The 25277-nt window shown below is 41.4% G+C and overlaps 1 protein-coding gene across 2 annotated transcripts in view; it reads left to right on the top strand.

The window, feature by feature from the left end:
• gria4b (glutamate receptor, ionotropic, AMPA 4b) overlaps positions 1–25039 on the top strand; it is a 153216-nt gene extending 128177 nt beyond the window's left edge. The window contains exons 12-16 of one of the 2 annotated variants that reach the window (XM_069677762.1): positions 9111–9309; positions 11233–11480; positions 15902–16016; positions 18396–18533; positions 23152–25039. In XM_069677762.1, the coding sequence (XP_069533863.1) occupies positions 9111–9309; positions 11233–11480; positions 15902–16016; positions 18396–18533; positions 23152–23316 (865 nt within the window). In that variant the 3' untranslated portion in view covers positions 23317–25039. Of the gene's footprint in view, positions 1–9110; positions 9310–11232; positions 11481–15901; positions 16017–18395; positions 18796–23151 lie in introns of those variants that run through there. The other variant, XM_069677754.1, reaches the window with a different exon arrangement.
• The last annotated feature ends 238 nt before the right edge of the window (positions 25040–25277 follow it).

Consider the following 25277-nt stretch of genomic DNA (forward strand, 5'->3'; position numbering starts at 1 on the left):
TGCTGATGTGGAGTACAACGTCACTGGGACCATTTATGTCTACATTGATCAAGCTGGTACCTCTGAATCACACAACAGACTCTTATTTCACTGGTTGATGATAAATTAAAACCTACAGATGATAAAACAGCTGATCTGTGGTAACCTGTAGACACTGAGTGCAGGAGAACGTTTGGGTTGCTTGGCAACAACAGTCCAGTTTCAGTTAAGTAGTGGAACTAGTTGAGTTGGTGGAGTAAAAAATAATCTGTTGTTGCCAAGTTTTGAAGATTTGAAGTGGCAACCCGATTTAAGAATCTGTTGCTGGCTAGTTTGCTAATGAATCCTCGCTTTGTGCAGCAGATGTAGAAGATTGATGGATGGTTTAGTGTCATTATATCATTGGCTGAAATTGGTTTGTTGGCTAAGGTTGAAAACAGTGACCTCCAGCCTCCTGATCTCCCTAATTTTACTTTTCACTCATTTAATCCACTCTTCTATTCCCAGCAGTGTCTCCTCCCTGGATTCTGTCCTCTTACCGACGAGTAATTCTGTCTCTATAAATATATTTTGCTCGTTTCGTGACACAGCTCAAACGGGAAAGAGGTTGAAATAGCACAGACCGCCTACCTCTCCCCCTCGCTCATTCTGTTAATAAGGGTTAATACCCCCTTCTGTCCCTGAAGGCAGCCCACAATAATTAATTCAGTGATTAATATCCCGGTCTCCGATGGCAATGTCTCCGTGGAAACAGGAGAAGGGGAGAGCTTAAATGAAATGGTGATATGATAGTGTTTTTAATTGACTACAAATCCCAGATGAATGGAACCTGAGTGATTCTGTTTATTTCTCCTGAGACTGCAGGATGTCACATCACAGCATCAGGAGTCAGAAAATATCAATATAAACACCGAGCAGCCGTCTGGAGGTTTAATCAGTCACGGCTGGTGCAGGTGTTGTCAGTCACTTCCATCTCATTGCTTCAGATGGATTATCTTTGTCTCCTCTGCTGAGTCATGGTCTCCTCATCGGCGGCGAGCTAATGAGAGCTCTGTGATTGGCCTGATTAGTCCTGATTAGCCCGGAGAGCGTGCACACTGATGGCAAATTTCCTGATGGCTACAGATGAAGCGTAACTTTTAATTTGAGTCATGGATTTAGGCCAACAAAAGCTGCGTCTGAAAAGGAAAAATGACTTTCAAGTGGTCTCTATCTGCGAGATTCCCATTATTCTATTAATTTTATTCACTGCCAATTAGCTTTTGTTATCCAGCTGACACACGGCGGTTCTGCCGCACCGCTTATTGCTTATGTCAGCAGGGCTTGTCCTTCGTCACACTCCGCTGATATGTCGCACTATTCCTGCAAATTACAGGCATTGCTGGAGGCTCTGATTGCCTCTGTATGTACAGTGTTGCTCCGGCTTCAAAGTCAAGAGCCAATTTAGCGTTTCCTGCTTTGATATTGCTGCAGCAATTGCTGACTATGAAGCTTTCATCCAAAACAAACATTTCCAGCAGCCATTGAAATACTTGTTTGTTTTTTCTTGGTACGGCCTTTTTTTTGCTTGTGACCCCGTAAAACTGTGAGTGCATATCACTTTGAGAGCAGCTCAACTAAAGATTGCCTCGTTTCAACCCTTTGTAGAGGCCTTAAGGGGTAAAACTTAACTGTGTTTCACAAGATGACATCAAAGATTGAAGAGAAGTCTGGAAAATAAGTGTGTTCAGTTGCAAAGTTCCATGTTTCCTGCAATAACTTTAATCTTGCAACTCATTATTTTATCTCCCAACGCACAGATTAGTGCTTTTTTAAATGGAAATCCCATTAATAATATAAACAGGGGCAAACTTGATGGCCTCTAATCATAAACTTTATTTACACAGAACTTAAAAAACAATGGGTAAAACTTTAGTTAGGGTTATATAATGCAGTTACAAGCTGCTAACAGAACTTTTTAAACTTCAACTTTTTCTGGCTTATTCAATTTATTATGAGCTGCAAGAAAGGATGTTTAGCGCTGGTAAAGCCCAAAGTTTCCGCTTGGCTCTTTAGGAAGTTTGTGGACGAGACAAATACAAAGTGAAAATGTTTAAAATGTTAATGTAAAACTGCAGATCCACTTATGATAAAACAGAAAACCTTTCTTCAGGGTTGGCAGACATCATATTGAGCTAATAGAGAGGCGCTATCTCGGGCCTACGGGCAAAGGCTTTGGCAAAACATCCAAGCTAAAAAGCCTGGATTATGTTTGATGGTATATCATCTTAGCTGCCATTTAACTGGCTGATAGACATCAGTGAGAGGGATCGTGAAGGATTCAAGTATGTAGATGCTCAAATAGTGGTCAGAAGCCTTTATGTCTTTTAACTACAGAAGTCTGTATTTGAAGCACACTTATCTTACAGATAGCCTTTAGCTTTTAGCCTCTTGACGTCATTCATTTTATCTTGTATTCTTGATAAATTCAGGGAAATGTACATTTCTACAGCTCTTATTCCTTCTCTACCACACTTCCCTTTTGTAAAAGAAATACTTTTATTCACATTATGCCTAGTTCCTTCCAGTCTGCACAAAATGCTTGTGTTTTTTGTCTTTTAACTTAATGTTAAAAGCATTTCCACCAAGCGACAAACTCCGGGGCTGACAAATGACGGCAATACAGAAGTACCAAAAGCTGCAGTTCCCCAAATGTCCACTTGAAGCTGGCTCCAAAAGCGAGTCAATCCCCATAGGATCCCATCTTAAAACTCAACAGATTTTAGAGCCGAAACAAAAAAGGTTTTGGTCTCTTTAGATAATTTCCCCATTTATTTCCAGCTCTGCAGGGGAAGATTTTTATTTTACTCACTGGTTTAAATTATATTTAGGCTTAAAGTTATGCATAATTAAGGGCATGACTGCTTTAGGTGACAGTAAGTTGCAGCTAGCTGTCACAACAGGTAATTAGAGTCACTAAACTTAATCTTGGTAAAAGTGCTTTTAATGTTTTTGCTCTCTCATCTTGGTCTGAGTTACAGGGTCCCCATAGACTGGAGCATTTTATCAGCATGTAGGGTTATAAAAACAGGATTAAGGATTGTTTGACCAGTGAATGCACCTGTCTTAGAGCTGAATCCTGTTAATTTATTGTTTGATGTAATTCCTGCTTGTTTTAGTTGGTTGTTTGTTCTTGGCCAGGACTCCCTAGTAAAAGAGATGTTGTATCTCAATGGGATTGTTCCTGGTAAAATAAAGGTTGAATTAGCCACCCTCTCGTCCATATATATGGTCATATCTGGATCTGAAAACCACAATGGTGACGGCCAAAATGCCAATTAAGGCTTATAAACATTAGTCCACAATTAAATTTGTTCTATGCAGTCTAACGTATAATATCTCCAAATTCACTTTTTTTCCACTCAAGATCCAGCACTCTTACCTGTAGTATCCGGTCTTTATAAAGAGAAAAGACAAGGTATTAGTAGTCTGTCTAATAATTATATTACTGGCCAATTTATATAACCTGTTCAAAAAGTATGACAGTGAATTGTATCAGTATTATCTTGGCACAGACGCAGCCATGATGATGGTCTGCTCTGAGACCGTATTGAGTAGTAAAGAGTATGACTGAGGAGGCTTGAATTTTATCATTTTATATTTAACAGCGAACATTCAAACTTATGAACACACGCAAGTCATCCGAGTCATCATGCCTCAAGTCATTTATTTTTTGTCAAGTCAAGTCACAAGTTATCAAAACGGTGACTCGAGTCGACAAGTCACCAAGTCTCAAGTCCACATCTCTGGTATAACGTGACTGTGGTACTGATGTTACTCGTGCCATGTGACCATCTAGAGTAAAGGTGCTTCCAGGCCAACCCTTGATTTGTACCAGACCAATATTCCTGACCTGGGTGTTATTTGAATATGTGCTTTTATTGGAGAATTTACAATATTTCACGCATTAAAATTCCTACATCAGGTGTGCAGCTGAGGTGATGAGGGAGGCTGAGGGCAGAGAAAGGAAGAGGAAGCATCTGGAGTGACAGTTTGTCTGCTATGAATAAGTGAAGAAGTGTGGTCTCGCCCCAGGTATCACCCTGGGAGCCGACTAGCACCTACTCATTTATTTAGGCTCTGCTCAAGGTCAGAGCTCTCTCTCCTTCCCAGAATCCTTCACTTCTTTACCTCCTCCACTTTACATTGCTGTGTTTTCCTCTCTGCCCCTCAAACATTCACTTAAATCCCGTGAAAGCACACACACACTCTGCACCAAATCATCTCTGTGTGCGGCTTTTTATTTCTTCTTCTCACATCAAAGGAAATAAAAGAAGGAAGTGAGGAATGTGAGAGCATTCAATTTTGCTTCCTCCCATCACAGTGCGTCAGATTGTCTGTCAACTGGTCACTGATACTTGCGTGAACCGTATTGTGTTTTAATCCTCAGAGGAGATTTCCTTCGCCTTTGACTTCCTTTATATCTCTGAATTTTCGTTTAATCTCACCAACACTATTTCACCGTTAAATGTTCCTTTTAAGTGGCTTCAGATTGAGACGATAAACTTAATTCCTCTCTGTATGACAGAATCACATGTACAGTATATTCTATATGCTGCTTGTCTCAACAAGTCTTTGAAGCTATATAACACACACTGTGTGAAATATTTAAACCCGTCCTTCTATGGCTGTGCAGTGACATCAAACTGAAACGTGTACAGGAATAATGTCCTGCATAATGGCTCCGGACATGTGGACAGAGTGTGCCCGTGTGCCAGGGTTGAGTCTCACACAGCCAGACTGATTGGTCTCCCGATTATAATTAGAATGACAATATATTATTAACAGACAAATACATTTTTTGATCAGACAAAAGGTGGACTTGTTGTCATGATCACTGGAAACTCAGAGCGTTGCAGCCCTTATAGTACTGCACTCTAACTGTGCGGTGCTGTTAACACTAGCATTTGTGAATTAGGTGCTTTTTGCCACAAGGCTCATTTACATAGAAAGGTGCTAAATTTGCCCCAAATGTCTGCATAATGACTTATTTAACTTAAAAACTATCTGAAATTAATTCCTCTAGGATCAAACATGGACAATTAGAATGTTTTAAGGTTAAATAAATCTTATGGGTCTTATGGACGATGCTTTCGAGCTGTGTTCAGTTCATTTACATGGAAAGATAAATGACAAGTTGTTGCAGATGAGTGCAGAAATACCACCCAGCCAACATGTGAACCATGCCAAACTTTTGTAATCATATCTTATCTAAAAAATACAATTAATTTATGCAAGTTAAATAGTGAGGAAACTGACTAATTGCTGTATAATTGCAGAAATATTCCTTTTTTTTTTGGTCTACATTTAGTGTTCTTTATACCCCGAGGCTTCCTGGACTGCAGCGAAGAATCTCCCACGACTGGAGCCAAATTTCTGTTTTGTTTCCTCTTTATTCCTTTAATGCTTCCCCGTCTGCTTCTCTTGTTTCCTCCACTCGAGGGAAAACTGAACTCGCACATCATTACAGTCAAGTTCTCCCCGACGTTTCTCACAAAATGTAACTGCACTGAAACATTTTTTGCTGGGCTTTATATTTAACAAAACACTTGTTAGGACTACACTACATAGACACATGTATTACTAGAAATGCAAATGATTCCCCAGTCCTGATAACTACTAGAACAAAATGCAGACGTTAACATCCCTTGTGCTCACAATCTTGTTCTTGCTGTCCTTGCAGTTTATTTTCCCCTTTCCTCTGAAGACATCTGCTTTATTGCATAATCGTGAGACCTCCTTTTAAGGACAGTATGTATTTAATCTGGGCCAACAGCTGAGTCCTTTTGTTTTAGGAGCTCTTACTGTGACAAACTTTCATTTTGTGTCTATTGCTGGCAACACCTGTGGACAATGCAACACGTGTCCCTTTGCTTATCTTGTCCTGTGTAGTCGTGTTTTCCGTCATCCAGTTTAGCTCAGCGGTTGGATCACGCGTGCCCATGTTCCCATGCTCTGCCCTCAACGCAGCAGCCCTGGGATTCGCTCAGCCCCTTCGCTGCATGTCATTCCCACCCTCTCTTCCCATATTTCTGACTCTATCCACTGTCCTAACTAATTAAGGCAAAGGCCAAAAACGTAATCTTACAAACAAAAAACAAAACAACAACAAAAAAATCTCATCCTTTCATCTTTTAACGCTTCAAGTATCATACACAGTGAATCTTTGCTGTGGAAAATGTAAAAATGGCCGTTTCTGCAGGGTTTAAGTAATCGCCTCGTCTGACACCAGCCCAGTGGAAGCGGTAACAGACAAAAAACTATTAGAAATATTCAGTCTTGTCGCTGATGGTCTCTCTGTTTCTGTAGGGCATATAAAGGCATCAGTATTGATTTCAGTCTGTTTCATAACCAGTAAAAACTCCTCACACGAGCTGTAAAGGAGCAATTCGCCCCCTGGAAAAAGCCACTGCCACAGCTGTGGAGAAAGTTGTACAAACAGCTTGTGGTTTCACCCATTCTACATTCCTACAACACCCAGCGTGCATTGCGCCCCTCCCTCTGAAAGGAACAGCCCAGTGAGAGACGCTGGAGTGAAATACTACCGTTTTCCAGTCAAGGACATTGATCGCTGCAGGCAATGGGTCAGAGCGGTACAGAATCTGAAATACGACGAGAATATACCGGTGGATCGTCTAAAAAAATATTTGTGTCTGCAGTGTACATTTCAATCCTCTGATTTTGAACAATATGACATCAGAGTCGGGCATCCTAGAAGTGTAGTTTAGCAAGCTCCCTGGAGTTTTTCCAGGGCCCATTGGAGAAGCGGATAGCATCCTCCAAAGGCACAAAGCAAAATGGCATTTGTTTCTACCACAATGGCATTAGCTCCCCATAACAGCATGATAGGACTGAGGTTGAAAATCGGCGAATTGGCCCTTTAACGGGTAATGCCTGAACAGAACTGTCTTGTATGACATGTTCAATGGGGTTTATCAAGTCAATCAATTTTTACTTGTATAGCATCAAATCACAACCAAGGTTATCATAGACTCTTTACAGAACAGGTGTAGACCGTACACTTTGTAATATCATTTACAGAGACCCAACTTAATCCACCATTGAGCAAACACTTGGCAACAGTGGCAAGAAAACAAGTCCTTTTAGCGTGCAGAAACCTCGAGCACAACTGGGCGCAAAGGTGGATTACAATCTGCCGAGATTGTGTTGTCCAAGTGGTACAGCACAGAAAAATACAAGACACCTTTAACACTTCCTACTAAGGGAAGCTTTTTGAGCTTACTTTGACCCTTGCTTTTAACAATACACAAACTATTTAACATCTTAAAGTAACCTCAAGCCAAACTTTGACCGTGAATTTTAATAAAACTCTCACATCTTATATGAGGTGGATAAAAAATGTATTATATTTATCAGAAAGGCTGATGATCCCTGCATGAGCCTCTGCTTTATTATCACAAAATCATGTAGAATTGTGAGTGTTATGCATGGGCATCAATAATTCAAGGTAAACAGAGACACTGGAAACAGTGACGTGGCCTCAACATCACCCAAACTCTGAGCAATAAGCTCCTCTCCCCTCCCTCCCTGCCTCCCCCGTCCCCTCTGTTTACTGCAGGCCCATCAAGACACAGCAGTGTGTCACTGTGGATCAAAGTCACTGGTATCAGCCAGCAAACACACTGCACAGAGACGCTCCTCCTCTGGTCCCATTATTACACTCCCACAATCCTCTGCTGCATTCATAGAAAAAAAAAAAAACGCAGAGAGAGAGAGCACGATGGAGGCTGTGTGATAGAGAGAATGAATGGATTTTTTCCAGGTAAAAGGAGGAAATAAAGCAGCAGGGAGAAGAGAGAGAGAGGAAGAACTCATCCTCACATCTTATCATTCACACCCTCCCCCCCCTCTGCCTTTTCAGTCTTTATTTTACAGTTAAATTCTCTCAGAAATACTCAATCGTCTCTCAAGGAGAGGGAAAATGGAGTGCGGGGAGAAAAGAGAGGGAAGTCATTTGTATTCAAATCCAGAGCTAATACGTCAAGTAAGTCTATTTCATGGGCGAAGCTTCCTGTGTGCGCTGAGGAGACATGCTCTACTGCAGCACTGCTCCATTGGAAGTCGTCTTAGCTGCTATATGGACTTTGATCCGTACGAGCTGAGGTTTCCTAAATGATTCTGTGGTCATGTTGACGGTTCTGCACGACTCTTTTAGTGGTAGGACCCTTCAAAATAAAGTTTCTTCAAAGGGTTGTTTAGCAGACTGTCGCTGAATATGGAATCAGTTGAGACAAAGGACGCCTTCGTTAGACTTTGCACCTGCTTAGGAGGACTGTGTGAATTATGGGGACGTTGGATGAAGCCAGATTGCAATAAGACATACCCGTCAAGAAAACACTGACTGTTACAGATGCCTCTCTCCTCCCTTTCTCATATCCCCATCTCTCTCTCTCCATCTGACAAGGAGGCCTGAGGGTTTTGTATACTCCTCTGTTTGATTTGCACCGAGGGGAGATCTTGTTTGTTCTCCTCAATGCAGCATTTATGCTTTGAGATTCTCCTCACGACCTTCTGCTGCTCCTGAGCAGCAGGCTATCTGTCTCCCCTGAGCAAACAAACAAGAAAAGAACAGTGCAGTCGCCGCGATGCCGGCTGGGGGGACCTGCAGCTCTTTTTCATCCCACCAATAAACAATAAGACGGAGGACGGGGGAGACGGGGGAGGGGACAGAAGTAGCCAACCTTTTCTTTATCAAAGCTGGTCAACACAAGTGTTTTTCTATGAGGCAATGTGCTCTAATGAGGGGTAAATACAAGCTCCGGCAGGTTTGAGTGTTGTCAGAGCTCCACCTTGTGGTCGCTTCATGCTTTACACAGCCATTTTTCATCCCTATTAATTGTCTGTATTCTGTCACTGTATCTCCCAAAACTGACTGACTGTTTTCTGTCTTTCTATCTTACCCCACCTCCCCCTTTATCTTTATTTTACCTCCTGCTCGTCTCCAATAATCCCTCAACTTTCTGCCAATTCCCTCCTTTCGTTCTTCATCCCCTCTGCCTCCTAATCCCTCCAACCTTTCCTGCAATATTCCTCCTCTTTCTTCCACCTCCCTTCCTTATCCGCTCTCCAAGATCCTTATCGGGTCGGATTGTGGGCGGAGTGTGGTGGTTCTTCACCCTCATCATCATCTCTTCCTACACGGCTAACCTGGCTGCCTTCCTCACTGTGGAGAGGATGGTTTCCCCCATCGAGAGCGCCGAGGACCTGGCCAAGCAGACGGACATCGCTTATGGCACTCTGGACTCTGGCTCCACCAAAGAGTTCTTCAGGGTGAGTTGGCGTTAGTGGGGTGAACTCTCAGGCAGGTAGGGGAACCAGTGCAGTCATCACGTGTTTTACACACCTGAGAAAAGGCTGATCTTCTTCACATTTGCAGGAATACAACAGAGCATAGCAGACAGCCCTTGTTCATGTTCAGTAGCAAAGGTTTTTCAAGTACAGGAAGCTACACATTTCCCTATCAATGGAAGATGTTAGAAGGTGATCAGGGTGGATGTAAAAAGATCAGATAAGATAAAACTTTATCGATTCCAGAGAGGAGACAGGCTCAGAGGTAAGAAAACCAATAAAGTACTATGTAAGTTCATTTTGCAAAAGATGTCCAATAGTACAACACTCAGCTGTTTGTGTTGCATACGTTAAGAATAGATCTAACTAGATAAATGATATTATAACTATAAGAATATTCTTATTTCATTTTAAAGAACACAATGTTATGTATGATACATGTGCAGTACATGTAAAATAAACACACTATAGTGTTGTAATACAACACCATGAAGTAGGTATAATTGAAAATGAAGCAAATAGTATGATTTAGCATGTAATTATATAAAAGCACATTGGTAGTAATATAGTAGTAGTTATATAGTATTATAATATAGCTGTATAAGTATTTTGCTGGAATGTAAATATAGAAATAGATATGTCATATATATATATATCAAGACCTGTTTCCAAATAAAGAAGGTTTTAGTAATTGTCATAAACTAAAGTAATTTGTGATCCAGAGCAATGGTTCTCAACTGGTGGGCTGGGACCCAAAAGTGGGTCGTGGTGCTGTTGTCATTGTTTCGCAGATGTGTGCTTGAAAACACAAAAGTTGTGGCAAAAATGCGCTTTTAAAACGCTTTTATTTTGAAGGACGTGGGTTTCCTATGATCTTATAATCTGTGTACAGTAGTAGTGTAGTTTATTCACACTCCATGTATCCACTGATTGGGTAATCCCAGCTACAGTTACATTTACATTCTTGAAACTTGATGAGCCCGACAGTAGTTGCATTTGTGTTGCACTTTTTCAGTTTATTTCTGTTGAAAAAAGGCTGCTGATTGAATTAATTGCAGAGGGAATATTTTCCTCTCACTGCCACCTGCTGGTCATTTTGCTCGACTATTATATGTTGTGTTCTGTAATGTTGAGACACGGTGATGTTTTGTTGTGTCTCAGGTCCAAACTGCACCATTTTTCTTTGAAAAAGTGGTTGAAGTTGTTAAAACATTTCAGAAATTTGAGCCTCTGTTTTTTATTAAGGAGGTGATGGTGGGTCCTGAGGCGAGACCAGTTGAGAACCACTGATCTAGAGATGATGGCGTTAAAAGATACCGTAAAATCTGGAATATAAGTCGCAGTCTGTATTTGGGGGCATCCAAGAAGGAAAAAGGATTTCTATAGCTATTTATATATTTTTTTATTATATATGTATATATATATATATATAAGTTAACTATATTTCAATTTATTTTCATTTGAAACACATTCAATACACACACAAATTATAGCCTACCATCTGTTTTCGCCATGTCGAGTTTGCAAGCCTGCTAGCTACTGGTGCGGTAGTTTAGCCCATCCTACGATAACAATGACTGTTGTGAGGATTGCAGCTGCACTGGCGATCATGACGGCGCATGTCCGTGACGAAGCGTTAGCTAGCTCATAGCGCCATCGTCTTGGTAAAATACTGCAACACAATAAAATCTCTCTGCATTTTATACTGGTAAATTGGTCGCACCAGTATATAGGACGCAGCCCACTTTTTAGATGAAAAAAAATTTAAGTGTGTATGTTGAGTAATTCTAACCTTTGACCTCATGTTGTCTCTGCCTGCTGTTGTATGCGGATATGTTTTCTCCATCTTCCCATCTCTCATACAACATCTACCTTTGAACCTCCACCTCCCTCACAACCCCACAGCGGTCAAAGATCGCCGTCTACGAGAAGATGTGGGGATACATGAAGTCAGCCGAGCCCACAGTCTTCACCAAAACCACTGCAGAGGGCGTGGCCCGGGTCCGGAAATCCAAAGGGAAATACGCCTTCCTGCTGGAGTCCACCATGAACGAGTACACAGAACAGCGAAAGCCGTGCGACACAATGAAAGTGGGAGGAAACTTGGACTCCAAAGGCTACGGAGTAGCTACACCCAAGGGTTCACAGTTAAGGTGGGTGGAATAGTGTAACAATATGTCCTACGTGTTGTTATGGTATTCCACCTTCCCTGGTGTGCCGCCTTTCTATCTCTATCTGTGTGTTGTGGGTGGGTGGGGTGTTTTCTGTGTTTGTTCCAGGGCAGACGTAGTGGCTTTTTCACATCTGTGTTTGTTGCATGTATGTGGGGGTCAGCGTGATGAAGCAGCGGTGGTTATTTCATTCTTTCTCTTTACAGCTCTCCACACCAGGTGAGTGTTTGTGCTTGTGCTTGTTGTTTGGGCAGACATGTTGAATGGCATGCTAAAGGCTCTAGACTCATCTGATAATGTCTTATTTAGAGTAATGCTGTTTTAGCTAATCTGCATTTTTATAAACTGATGTAATTACAATAGATTTTTTGCTAATGCTACTTCAGCTTTCCCTTCACGGCTGACTGGTTCTTTCTTTCAACTAAATGACTGAAATAGTGGTTTGGGAGCCATTTGAATGCGCAGTCCTGGGTGACTCTGCCAGACTCTGTCACTGCCTCCTGTACAGAGTGGAATTTACAGACCTGCCACAGAATACAGTGTCATTACCGTGGGGAGTCGCACTTTCAATCCACACACTCATCGATCAAAGCCCGCCAGCAGGGTCTCACTGAGGGAAATGGATAAATATACGAAAGGCAAAACTTCACAGGTGTATATATGTCTGCAGCACAGTGTGCAGCAGCTCCATGATTGCTTGTACTTTAATCTCTCCTGTGGAGAACATTGTAGCACCACAGGTTAGAAAATACCAGGGAGAGCCGTTTTTAGAAAGGCTCCGAGCAACTCTGCTATTTTGGAGCGCTGCTATCATTGATCATGTGTAATTAGAGAGGAACAACAGCTAAATATTAAGGCTTTTTTCTTCTCTGGGAATACGTACCAACAAGGTACTTTGTTCCTACTCCTCACCAGAGGTTTCAAAAGTGCGCACATTCTTTACTCAAGTAGAAATAAAGGTTAAAAAGACAAAAAATTAGACCTAATAAAACTTCTTTAGTGAACTAAAAGTGAAAAAGTTCAGACTGTGGAATGTGATTGCAGTAACAAGTAAAATACTTCCATGCAACTTCCGTATTTAAGTGAACCTTGCATCATATTCCAGGAGACGATTCATTTTAAATCATTCTAACTTCAAATAGTTTATATAATTTCTGTCATGCTTCAACATTTAGTTTGATATGAATTGTTATATACGGAAGCCCTTAGCCGACATGCATCCTTACATTTTATACAAGTAATTTCCAGTTGTTTTCACCGTCACTGTAGCATCAGATGAACTCGTTCAAAGCGGGATTGTTAGGCGGATCAGTGGGGCGAAGTCACTCTGCCTCTGAGCCGGCATCGGAGGTAGTAACAGGCATAACAGAAGCGAAACGGCGTCTGGCAGGGCGGAACAGCACCGTATGTGTACGTGAAACACACGCAGTTTGTTTACACGTTTTGCTTCCGCAATGCCAGAACACTGTGTAAAAACACACACTGGGGCGGCTTTACACCAGCATTGCTTGGTTCAGTGTGAAACGGCAAAGGCGACATGACGGCCGAGCTTCGTTAAGGCGCTGAGGCAGGCCTAACGTACCTCATTAGTGTGGGCAATGGCAGCGGGGCATGTCCTGGTCCTTAATATCTCAGTGACCAAAAGTGAGATAAATTAATCTCATATATAACAACAAAACCAGCTCAATCAGTCAAGATCTGGAGAAACAACAGGAAGTTCTCTCTCTCGCAAGAAAACACGCCCACCCCTCCGAGCATCACAGTTACCTTTGCACTAGCATGCTAACCGCCGGTGACCATTGCGCTATAATGCTAAGCGCCGGTTAGCTTGTCCTACCCAGTTTGAGACACCTACCTGTCCAACAGAAAGAAGGCCAACTCTGCATCGCTCTTTCACCATGTTCGCCCGTCTGAATGGGGCCCAGTTGCTAATTTGAATCACTCAGAAGCATACGAATAGATGCAGACTTCCTGTAAAAGTCTATATTTTATTTTTTTAGGAAAATCCTACTTATTATACCTTTAAGTACAGATACCTTTAAACTCTACTTAAGTACAACAAGGGAGTATTTGTACCTTTTGACTTTGTGCCTCTGCTCCTCACAGCCATAAATCAACCCCTGCTAGCTGTTTTCTGTAAATTCCTCTGCCCATGAAGCCCGAGGTCGAGCGGAGCAGCTGCTGGTTTGTTTTGCAGCCGGGCCGGTGCCAGTTTTCAGCCACTGCTTTGACCAGGAGGAGTCCCTGACAGATCTCGGTAGTCCTCCGCCTCCTCCAGGCCTCCATCTTGTTGTTTCGGGGATTATCCTTTTCTGTCAGTCACTTGTCCCGATATCAGCGAGGAAACACACCAGCAACATCAAAGAGCGGGCATCACTGTTGTCCAGGGTTGTTATTTCAAATGGCTCCGAAAACAACATCATCTGCAAAGAAATGAAATATTAGCTGTGCTGCTTTGTGTTTCTGATCCATTTCCATCTCTGACTGTTTTTTATTTTCCATGATGATGCAAATAAATTAAAAGGATCAAAAGGCACGCTGATCAAATCTCTCACCCTCATCAGACAACACTGCAGCAGCCTTCAGAAGGAGCCATGAAATTAAACGCACACACTTGTTTAAAAAGCTTTAAAGACATTTTATGCAAGTCAATCATGATTTTCCAGCTTTATGCTCAGAAAGGCTGTGAGCTTTGAATTGGCTGACAACATACATACACCATAGACGTCGGTTAAAACGGGTTCAAATTATTTTGCCGTGTTTGTTTCTCAAAGCACCAAATGATGCCAACATTTTTGCGACTGAGGGAGCTGGTTGCCAACATTTTGTGCCAACATTTTACTGTGCCGCGGAAAAAAAACATATTCAATCTTTTTTTTAAAATTCCTATGAGGGTAGAAAAACTGAATGTGCCACTATCTCTGTTTTAAAAAATGTTTAACTGCGTTGAAACATTAAAACACAGCAAATTTTCTCTGATGGAATCAAAACGGCCCAAAATGAGTTCAGAGTTTCTTATTTCCTGTGGTTCCCAACCTTTTTGGCTTTTGAGCCTGTAAAGCGAAACAAACGTAAGAGACTACTCAAATATTGGATTAAACATATCTGTTAATTTTCAACAAAAAGACTGTTATTTCCTGTTCTGGTTCATTCAAATCAAAGGCTTTATTGGCATAAAGGTTTTAAAAACATATTTTTACCAAAGAATTATTGTACATAGATCAAGTATTTAGGCAATACATAAAAGCAACATTAGATAAGCTGGATAATTAGAAACTTTTAGCCTCTCAAATAAGAGTTATTTACAAATGAACAGTATAAGGGCCCGATCAGACAGAACTCATTTTAGCAGCTGGGGGCAGCTTTTTTGTCATTGTTTTCAATGAGAGGGACGCTTTTTGCGTGTTGCTTTTGCTTTTCCGCTCTGTGCGCCTCGAGTTGAAAAAAACTTCAACTCAAAGCATAAAAAAATGTGCAGCAAGCTGCTCTTTTTTTTAACCGTAGGCTTCAACGTGATTTTGCAGGCTGTAAAACGCGAGGCGCACCGCACTGCCTTTTTTGCTCTGTCTGATCGGACCCTAAGGCAGTATTTATTTCAACAACAAAAAAATATCCGTTTAACATTTGTTGAGATCCAGATGTAAATATGACAACATCAGACCGACAAAAGCAAAGATTAGAGAAGATCTAAAATGTTTTAGCACAATTTGTGTTGCATTAAAGAACCTCTACTTTAAATAGTTATTGTTAACTGCCCTTTCACTAAGCTCTGCTCCCCTTAGCAACTGTTGCTTTGTTAGCAGTCATTAGTTGGACTTTTCATTCTAGCACAAATATAGTTTACAATCATAACAATGGCAAAGTTACCCTCTTATAAAAGCTGACTTTTCATTTCCAGATAAGGACTGTGACTTTTATTGGCAGAAATATCAACTTTATTTAGCGGATTTAGTCAGCTATAGCTAGCTAGTGTAAGCTAATGCTAACGCTAAAAGAATGGTTGAAAACTAAGCCTTAAAATGCACACAGGATGGCTACATAAAATCAGTAGGGCATAATTTCTATCATATTAGACATGGATAACATCAACTGATAGCATGTGTAAAAGAGGAGTATTGACTCTACATATTAGGCTAACAGTAGTGTTAGCTTATTAGCTTACAAAGCATTAATACTATTTAACTTCATAGCACTCAACACAGCACATTACAGGTGAGAGATTCGTGTTCAGCGTGTGTTTGGGTCCTGGGATGGGATGTAATCTTAAATGCACTTTTCCACCCTTGTCCCTCTCTTACTGCTACTCCTCCCTTCCTCCCCCTCTCCCCCCTCTCTCTTCCTTCCCTCTCAAATTGGACAGCATACTCACCCCCTCTCACCAAATATGTTTTATCGTTTTCAAGAAGTGCAGTTAACCTGGCAGTGTTAAAACTCAATGAGCAAGGCCTGTTGGACAAATTGAAAAACAAGTGGTGGTACGACAAAGGAGAGTGTGGCAGCGGAGGCGGTGGCGAGAAGGTTAGCCGCTATGACGCTTTGCCCATGTGACCTTGATGCGGGTAAAAGAGAAATGTGTTTTGTTGGTAACAGGAGCATCTGCCGGGTCGATCTGAAAAATTATTATTAATTTCTAGGAGAGAGCGAGTACTGTTGAAGCAAAAATATTTGCTGTACTGTTTATAAAGTGGTAGATTTGAAAGCTACAGGAGATCTCTGGAAGTGTTGCAACTAGCATTATTAGCACCTAGCTTAAATTAGCAGTACACAGTTGCCCCATTTTGGGTGTACAAAAGAGCTTTAAGTACTTTTGCGCCAATAGTTTTGGGTTGACAGTACTAGCCTCTGTGTTTCCTTTAAAAAGGTCCCGGCAGTATGTTCCCGTTCCAGGAAAGCGATGCAGCCGGGGCCCCATGTATATATGTCTGTTAGCTCCGCCCCTTCCCCTTAATAGCTCCCAATAAGCCCCGCCCCTTAAACTTGTATCTCCACCAACGAGCAAAGAGACATGTAGCACAAGTGGGGCCCCTTCCCGGCTTCGTCACTTTGTGAAGAGTACTGAGCTGCTCTTGTTGGGCTTCTTCTGATTGAATAACATAAAATAACATGTCCTATGATGTTATTTATGTTATTTTCCCCACCCCACCCTTCCCCGTGATTTGAAGAACGCCTGTAAACCTTGCCGTATTGAAACTGAGTGAAGCAGGAGTCTTAGACAAACTGAAAAACAAATGGTGGTACGATAAAGGGGAGTGTGGACCCAAGGACTCGGGAAGTAAGGTCAGTCTCCAGCAGCCCGGGAGCCTCCCCTCCTCTCTTTGTCTTTTTTATAACGCTGGCAGTACTGTTCTGTTATTACAGCAGGCTGGCTGATATGACGCACACACCTAATGCTCTGAGAGCGAGTGATTGACATGCAGGTAGAGACTTAAGGCGTAGCCTAAGGGATACAGCATGACAGAAACAAGGCATGGTGCAGCGCTAACAGTTTTACAGCAGCTAAGCTAAGCTATAAGGGCTCACACTCACGGTTGTCACCTAAGAGGGTCCCAGGGCATGTTCAGCGTTACTGTATGCCACATTACATGTCAGTACTGCTGTAAGCCTCGGCCTGTAGTAACAGACTCCACATTATTGACGCACTGGAGCATGGAGAGAGCTGCCACCTGTTAAATAAGCAGCATGCACCTCCCACATCAGTCATGTCCTCCTAATCAGATCCCTAAGTGCAGGACACACACACAGCTATCACCTGCAAATGAGCCCCAGCATGACAGGCAGACTTTTTTTGTGTCGAGGTAATAAGTTGAACGCCCCTAAAAGACGCAGGTGATTTATCTGGGGGAGATAAATGGCAGGAAGGAGCAGGAGTCACAGCGCAGGGAGATTAGCTGCATATATTTGAATAAAAGGGGGTTAAAAGGTGAAAGTCAGAGCTGAGACATACAGAGGGAAATTAAAGGGCCAGTTTATCCAAACTACACAATACACTTTCTCTTTTACCTCTAGTGTTATGTAGCATGTATATTTTTGAATGCATTTATATAATATAAATAATGTATCTTTTCAGGGAAAAACGCTATGTAGCTTTAGATAATCACCTGAACATGCTGGTAGCAGTTTTTATATCGTCCGTCTCTACAGTAAAAAGTCGTTTAAGGAGCATTTACATTGTGTGAATTTGGACTGTCTGACACAAAAGTTTACAGTCGGCTTATGAAAATGATGAAAGCAAAGAAACAGAAGTTTGTCGGACTCTCGTGTCAGGGATCTTACAAACCTTGTTGAATAATTCACTGCATCTTCAAAACATAATGCGGCTGCAGAAACTTGATGTATGCAGATAAGATCGCCCCCTCCGCTCTGATATATTATTTTGCAGCACTAAGACTCATTTTGTATAAGGGTTGAAACTATAACTAAATATGTCAGAAAATTGTGAACAAATGATGATCAGCGCGATGAGCTGTGAAGAGGCAAAAATCTCCAAAGGCTCTTATAGCAAAACTACCTGCATGTCTAACAGCACTGGGGGGAGGTGTGAACATATTTTCACATTATTTTATTTTGTTGGTATTTTGGTTGAACTGACCCTTTAATGATTTAACTCTATAAAGCTTTCTGAAACATTTGAGCCAAATTGGCGGCAGAAGATTATTTTAGCTAGCATGGCTACACACAGCTGTGCCACAGCAGACTGAGATGATAGATAAGGCAGAGTAGTGATATGTGTCAAGTGTTTGTGTGTGTGTTTGTGTGTGTGCATGATGTGAAGTTGATGTGAGAGTATGAAATATATCTGTGTTTTATTTGTGTATAAATGTTGAGTGTTTGTTTTCTGCCTCTGCTAAATCCAGCGCTGACTGTCTTCTTTCTTGTCCCTCTCCTCGCCGGCTGCAGGACAAGTCGTCCCAGGCCCTCAGTCTGAGCAACGTGGCGGGGGTCTTCTACATCCTCGTCGGGGGCCTGGGCCTGGCCATGCTGGTGGCCCTCATCGAATTCTGCTACAAGTCGCGCAACGAGGCCAAGAGAATGAAGGTGGAGGCCCACTCCCAGCCCCAAAACCCCCATTACCACCTTCCCCAGCACCCCTGCTACCCCTGCCACACAAGCAGCCCCCGCCATAGCCCCGAGCCTAGCCAAAAGCAGAGCCCCAGACCCAGCGTCCCCAACTTAGCCGAGTTTAGCGAGGTTTTCAATGCGTATGGCAGCGATGGGGAAGCTGATAAGATGTAGTTGGGGTTTTCGTAGAGGGTCCGCCCAAGCCTTTGCCCCCCTCCCCTCAGTAGCTCCCTGCACAGAGACTGTAAGTGAAACCTCTCGTACCCCCGCTGCTAGCTTCTCCATGCTGAGTGACTGTCGTGACCAGTGGCAAAACGCTTTCCACTCCTGTGTCTGATCTGCTCAGTATGTGGTCATGTGACGTCCTGGTCTGCGTTTGGAGCTTTTTCTCAATGTGACAGGAAGCGATGAGTCATCCTCAGACATGACGTCGCCTCTAATGCTTCGCAGCTTGTGTGGCTGCAGACGTTGGCCCTCATTTATCAAGCCAGATTACCATGTGACCTATTTTTGCTAAAATCTTAAATGTATTACTCACTCTTAACTCAGTGGGAAGATAATAGTCATGCTGGTATATTCAGAAGAGTTAAACAATGTAGAAAAAGCAAAACAAATGCCATAATTTATCACTCTTATCTGTTGTTTGATAAGAAACTGTGATATTTTTAAGATAATGAGGATACAAAGTCAAAATAGACACAAGATTTTACATAAATTAAGTAAGATATAGTAGTTTTATTGGCATAAAAATCATCAGAACAGTCGAAGAACTTTTAACAGCTGCTCTTATTTCTGACAGAATTTGCTAGACTTCTTGTTGCATGTGAAGGTAGGAAAGGCCTGTTAAATGAGGACCAATGTCTTACTTGTATAAACACATCTACACTTGTGAGGACATTTCATCAAACTGCAGATACATTCGTCCATCTAGTTTGTAGTCTGAACTGGGGCTTGGTGATAAAACCATCTTGATGGAGGATATTGATTACCTTTACGTCGATAGCAGTGATGAGCTTTTGAATATAGATGGATCAAACAGCCAATCACAAAAAGTGAAAACAGCCAGGTAGTTTAGGACTACAGTTTTCAGCTTGCACATTAGGTACACACTGGAGCAGATGCCCACTTCCCACTGCAAAGCATTGTCTCAGCTGCCGGTGAAGAAAGTGCATGTCTTATGTAAATCAGGAAGAAAATGACTAAGACTAAGGGGCATGAAAAAGACAGACTCCCGTTAGGCTAGTTTTCATCAACAGTCCTTTTTACCAGCTGTTATTGATTATTATTTACCTAAAACAACAATTCAATAGGCACAATAACTATAATCATTTAAAGTAACCAAATCCATTTGTTTTTACAAAGAGTAGACCTGTGCGAGTATTTTAGCTCTTTTTAAAAACCCTGTGAATGGTAAACACTGAAGAAACCAAGCCAAGCCCCTGGAGCCAAGCTGAGCTAATGTTAGCAGCAGCTCGACTCTGACTTTGAAAAACATCACAGAAACACCGATATACAGCAATACTTACTTGATCCGGAGGGAAATTCAGGTATCCGGTAGCTTACAAGACACATGACGTGGAAAATCTGCCACATAGATTAACAATTAGTGCAAACAGTAAGTTGCAATGTGCATATTTAATGACCAGAATAAGTTATAGAGTCAGAGAGAAAGAGCTGTTATGACTTAAAGAAACAAGAGCTGTCTCTATGATTCATTATAATGATAATATTAATATAGCACCTTTAAAAACAGCAGTTTACAAAGTGCTTTGACAAACAAGCAATCACAGAAGGTAACAAAAGAACCCAAACAATATGGCTGATACAGCAAGATAATACAAAGTTAGTCCATCTGAAGGTAAAGCAAAAGGACAAAAGATGTAAACATGTTAAAACACGGCAGAGAGGAAACAGAGCATAAAGGATAAAAGGAATTAAAATCAGTAAAGGAAAATAAATTAAATAGGAAGAAATAAAACAAACACACATCATATCACACATGACATTACATAAAAGTGAGTTTTAAGAAGTGATTTAAAAGATGTCACTGATTCTGCAAGCCTTATCTCCTCAGGCAGGTCGTTCCAAAGTCGAGGGGCCCTGAAGGCAAAAGCAGGATCTCCTTTAGTTTTAAAGCTCGACTTAGGAACGAGCAGATAATTCATTATGTGCAATGAATGCTATTAGTCCAGGATTAATTCAATTACCTATTTTTATTTTCTTTAAAAGTAGAATACAGCTCGAAGAATGTGTGATAAATAACTTAAGCTAATAAGTTTTTCTAATGAACCTTCTGGTTTCTTCAGGCTTCCTTCATTATCGGGATCCTCCTCAAACTGGCAGAATTATCAAAATTATACATCATCAAAATAATCGCTTTTGTTTAATATAGAAAAAATACTGTGTTAATATCTTTTGCCGTATCGCCCAGCCCTAGTCTGAACCTCTGATGCTCCACTTCCTTGTTTCCTCACAGCGAACCATTAAAAGTTCTCTGCAGCTTTGTGAGGGAGTACACACACTCTCTCACACACACACTCTCCGGCCTGAACAGTACATGCTGTAGCTCAGGGATAATACTGTCTCAGGTCTGTCAGTAACAATAGACCATCAACCTACAGCCACAGAACAAATTTAATGAGAAAGCAGCCCTGAGCACACAGGAAGCCCTATATAATAAAGCTATATTTAAAGCTCCTCTATACATTGTGAGGCTAAAGTAAACTTCAGTGAAGTATCCCCTGAGTTGAGCTGATGTTATTGATGTGAGCTGTTTCCTCCGGATATTTCCCCCAGGTCCACGACCATTAGACTTTCAGATCTCGTCTCGCACTCGGTGTGTATCTGTCCAGCGTGGTTATGTGTCCCCCATCAGCACTTCAGCACAAACTCTTCATTAGCTTCACTGTTGCTGAGTCAGCTTCCCTGTCCCTCTGCCTGCAACTATCACTCACTGTGTAATAATTCTGTCGCTAATGGATTCTCATGTAGTGTGGGGCTGGCTTGATACTGTACTGAATGGCTATGAAAGGTGTTTTCTGACTCTGTGGTTGCTCCAACACTGTATACTGGATATTTAACTGTGTAGCTGTAACGTACGTGAGACTGTTACATATAATGGTGATGCAGATTGGAGTTTTAGCTCTACTCAAATTTCTTGGAGACAGAAATGTAACTGACAAGTAATGTCAGTTCTTGGGTTAAACCACATTTGCTAATGACCACGCTAAATTGGGCAGACTTGATGCATTTTTTATTTGTTTGTTTTGTTCACTCAAACTACACACTTTAATTGGCCTTGTGCTGGACCAGACTCTGTTCACACTGTACAGGTCGATTTACTGACCATGACATGAAGCCCACACTAAACCACAGACTGCATGCAAGACGTGGATGGATGTCTCTGGCGCTGCAGTAGCCAAAGACATCTTCAGATCCTCTCTTTCCAAACTCTTTGTCTTCGACATTTATTAATAAATATTACAGCTAACATTGCAAGCACGTCACTGTCACTGTCATCCGTTTCTTATTTATAACGATAACAGAAATCCAGCTAATTATTTCATGTAACCTGGGCCTAACACTAACGTTATAGTATTAACGCAGAAGTAGTGGGGTATGTCAGTACGTCGTTGCTCTGGAGACGGTCAGCATTGCTTTGATGTGAACGGCCCAGTTTTAAACATTTACGATCAGATGTCAAGGGATTCTTTTGGCAGTTGCATCCAGTCCCGTTGCAAATCATAGATCTGAACTGGCCTTAAGACGACCTGTAGCAATGCTCAACAAAATATGGTTACTACTGGCTCACCAAAACCAAGACTGACTCACCCAATATGCCAAACTCAAGGTTTTAAAACAGTAGTTCACAAACCAGTTGCTGTTGTCATAGTGGTTAGATCCACTCTCATAAAACGTCTTTGCACTGAACGCCTGGTTGATTTTGTTAATTGACAACTCTGATAAAGTTTATTCAAAGAACACAGCTATGTCCTCAACAGCCCTGACAACAACAGAGAAAGCCAACAGTTCTTTGTGCAGTTCACAAAATGTAAAGTATAAGAAGTGACATAGACAGCTGGAAGTTACAGACAATATGGTATCTCTTTCATTCATTAAAACTATCCGCAACTTAAAGGTTGGAATTTATTTAGATTTGGAAATATGAAACACATGATTAGAATATTTTGTTTAGTTCACTTCAAATATTAACAATCACTCACTGTGTTTTTATTTTTTTATTTTATCTAAAAAATCACCTCAACTTTAGTACAAGTACACTTCCTCAATTCATGAGGGTAAGAGCTTCATATATTTGTAGCATTATTAGAAAACTAAAGTGTTCATTAGGGACTGATCGAGTTTAAAGGTCCCTTAAATTCATAGTTTCAGGATTTGTATCTGCAAAATTTGATGGTTTATGTATTGAAGAAATGAATGTGGTCGCCTCAATTTATTTAGCAAGAAAAGGTCTGTCTCTTCTGCCTTATTAATTCCTAAGATTTTTAAGGTATCTAAAACTCCAATCTGCAGCTGTACATTTCTTCTGGTCACCTGCTCTGTACACAAACAATCTCTTTATCTTTCTCCTCAGCTAACATTTACAGAAGCCATGAGGAACAAGGCTCGTTTGTCCATCACAGGCAGTGTCGGGGAGAATGGACGGGTGCTGACGCCCGACTGTCCCAAGGCCGTCCACACCGGACCCCCCCTCCGCCAGAGCTCCGGCCTCGCCCTGGTCTCCTCTGAGCTCCCGTGAAAACCAAAAACCTCTCAAGTGCCTTATTCCAATAACGAGAACAAACAATAATCACACCGCCCGCAAAACGACCAGAAACTAACCACAAAGAAACAGGATTCACACACATAACGGGTCACCTCCAGTGGGCGAGACGGGGTGAGACTCGGCGCGAACAACAAACCCCACTGTCAGAGGTCACGACTCGTTGTGGCTCGACGATTTCTCTCTGAAATCTGTGGAAACCAGAGGCAGAACAATCTCCATTTTTGTAACTGTGTGGCCGCACGGAGGCGTAAGCTTGAAATCAAAGGGTCATGGGAATCCACTGGAGCCATTCAACCTTTCAAATCCAGTGACGGAAGAGGAAACAGACACGAGTAATATCATGAAATATGATAAAGACGAAGACCAGAAAACTGTAAACTTGAAACTGTGCATTTTTTGGATTGCTGTGATTTGGCAAAAACTGAACCACAATCAAGATTGTTTTCAAACTGAACAGTGTTTGCTGCTCAGACGTGAGCAGCGTTCAAGAGAGACAACAGTCTGGCTAGATATCAACACTGGGGGAGGTTGTAGCCCGGTGCCAGGAAGATACGATGAAAATATTTGTATTCATAATAACAAAAAGAAATCTATTGATATTGAATATAAGAGCAAACATAGAAACTGTGAAAATAAGTAAATATGTATATTCCATAAAAACAAAATGAAGACTTTAGCTGTACATAGGGACGACTGTGTAACATGCTTGCTTTTTAAACAGATGTACATAGCAGATACTGTAGTGGACAGACAGACAGTTCTTTTTTGTAAATCATCTTTAAAGATTTTATTCATCGCAATAATGAAAAAGACGACGCCACTTGAAGGAGGAGACAGTGTGAAAATTTGTGTTGAATACTTAACTGTATAATATAGGAACATTCAAACTCTTAATGTGAAGGGGTATCGACTGCCCGAATATTCTGATACCTGTTGCATACAAATTCATTAATATATTCAACGATGAATGTTAAGTAGCTCCACCCCCACTCCTTAAGCCACGCCCCCTCACTGTGCAGACGTAGACCCAGACAGTCGCTCATGAGTAGAGCTTAATAAATCGAGTTTCTGCAGTCAGAATATAACTATTTTTTTCATTCTTTGATTCTATTTTTTGTACTGAGAGATAAAAAAAGAAGCTGTCTGTCTCCTTGTTTTAAATGTCGACAGTCAAGTATTATCTGGGTAGATCTTTTAGACCATTTTGTGTGTGGAGAGTCCAAACGAAAATTCAAAAAATGTCATTTCTTTCATCATATGTTATTCGAAGTGTCCAGTAAGACGTCAAACCCGGGCTGATGAAGCCACTGTTTATCTGTTGATTCGATTCGAAACACTGTGGATCCTCCAGGGAGGCTGGACATGCTGTAGCAGAAATGTATTCGCTCCGGTCTCGCTGACTGAAGTGTCCTCATCTCTTTTAGAAAACAGAAGGACAATCTGCAAAAGGACACAAGATGCCGCATCTTCAGCAAACACCAGCCAACGGCGTGGCTGGTTTCTAAATGTTTTACGTTTGTCCCCGGTTCTCATCAGGTCCGTTCCCGTACACATGACGTGGCTGGACAGGGAAATATTTCAGGTCATGCCTTTGTGTCCTGCCATCTGTCTTTAGAGCTGAAGTGTAATATGGCGTCTTATTTTCATTCAATTGTACATCTTTATTTTGATCTTTTTTAAGTAAAGACAAATTTCAAATTGCAATGTTCTGTGTCTTTATTCGATGAAGAGAAATATGTCTGTTGGATAATCAAGGGCAAACAACATCTTCACATATACTATTTTGACAACTTGATTAAATCTAAAATTGTTTGGAAATACACATCTTCAATGAAAAATCCCGTTTTCCCGTGATGACGAGTAATTTTGGTTGTTTTCTCGAGATCTCAACTTATTTATCTCATTATCTTGAGATAACAACGCTGCACTCCTAT

This window comes from Semicossyphus pulcher, unplaced genomic scaffold (assembly GCF_022749685.1).
Source record: "Semicossyphus pulcher isolate SPU_LCO1_2020_fin unplaced genomic scaffold, fSemPul1.0.p SCAF_10, whole genome shotgun sequence".
Lineage (NCBI taxonomy): Eukaryota > Metazoa > Chordata > Actinopteri > Labriformes > Labridae > Semicossyphus > Semicossyphus pulcher.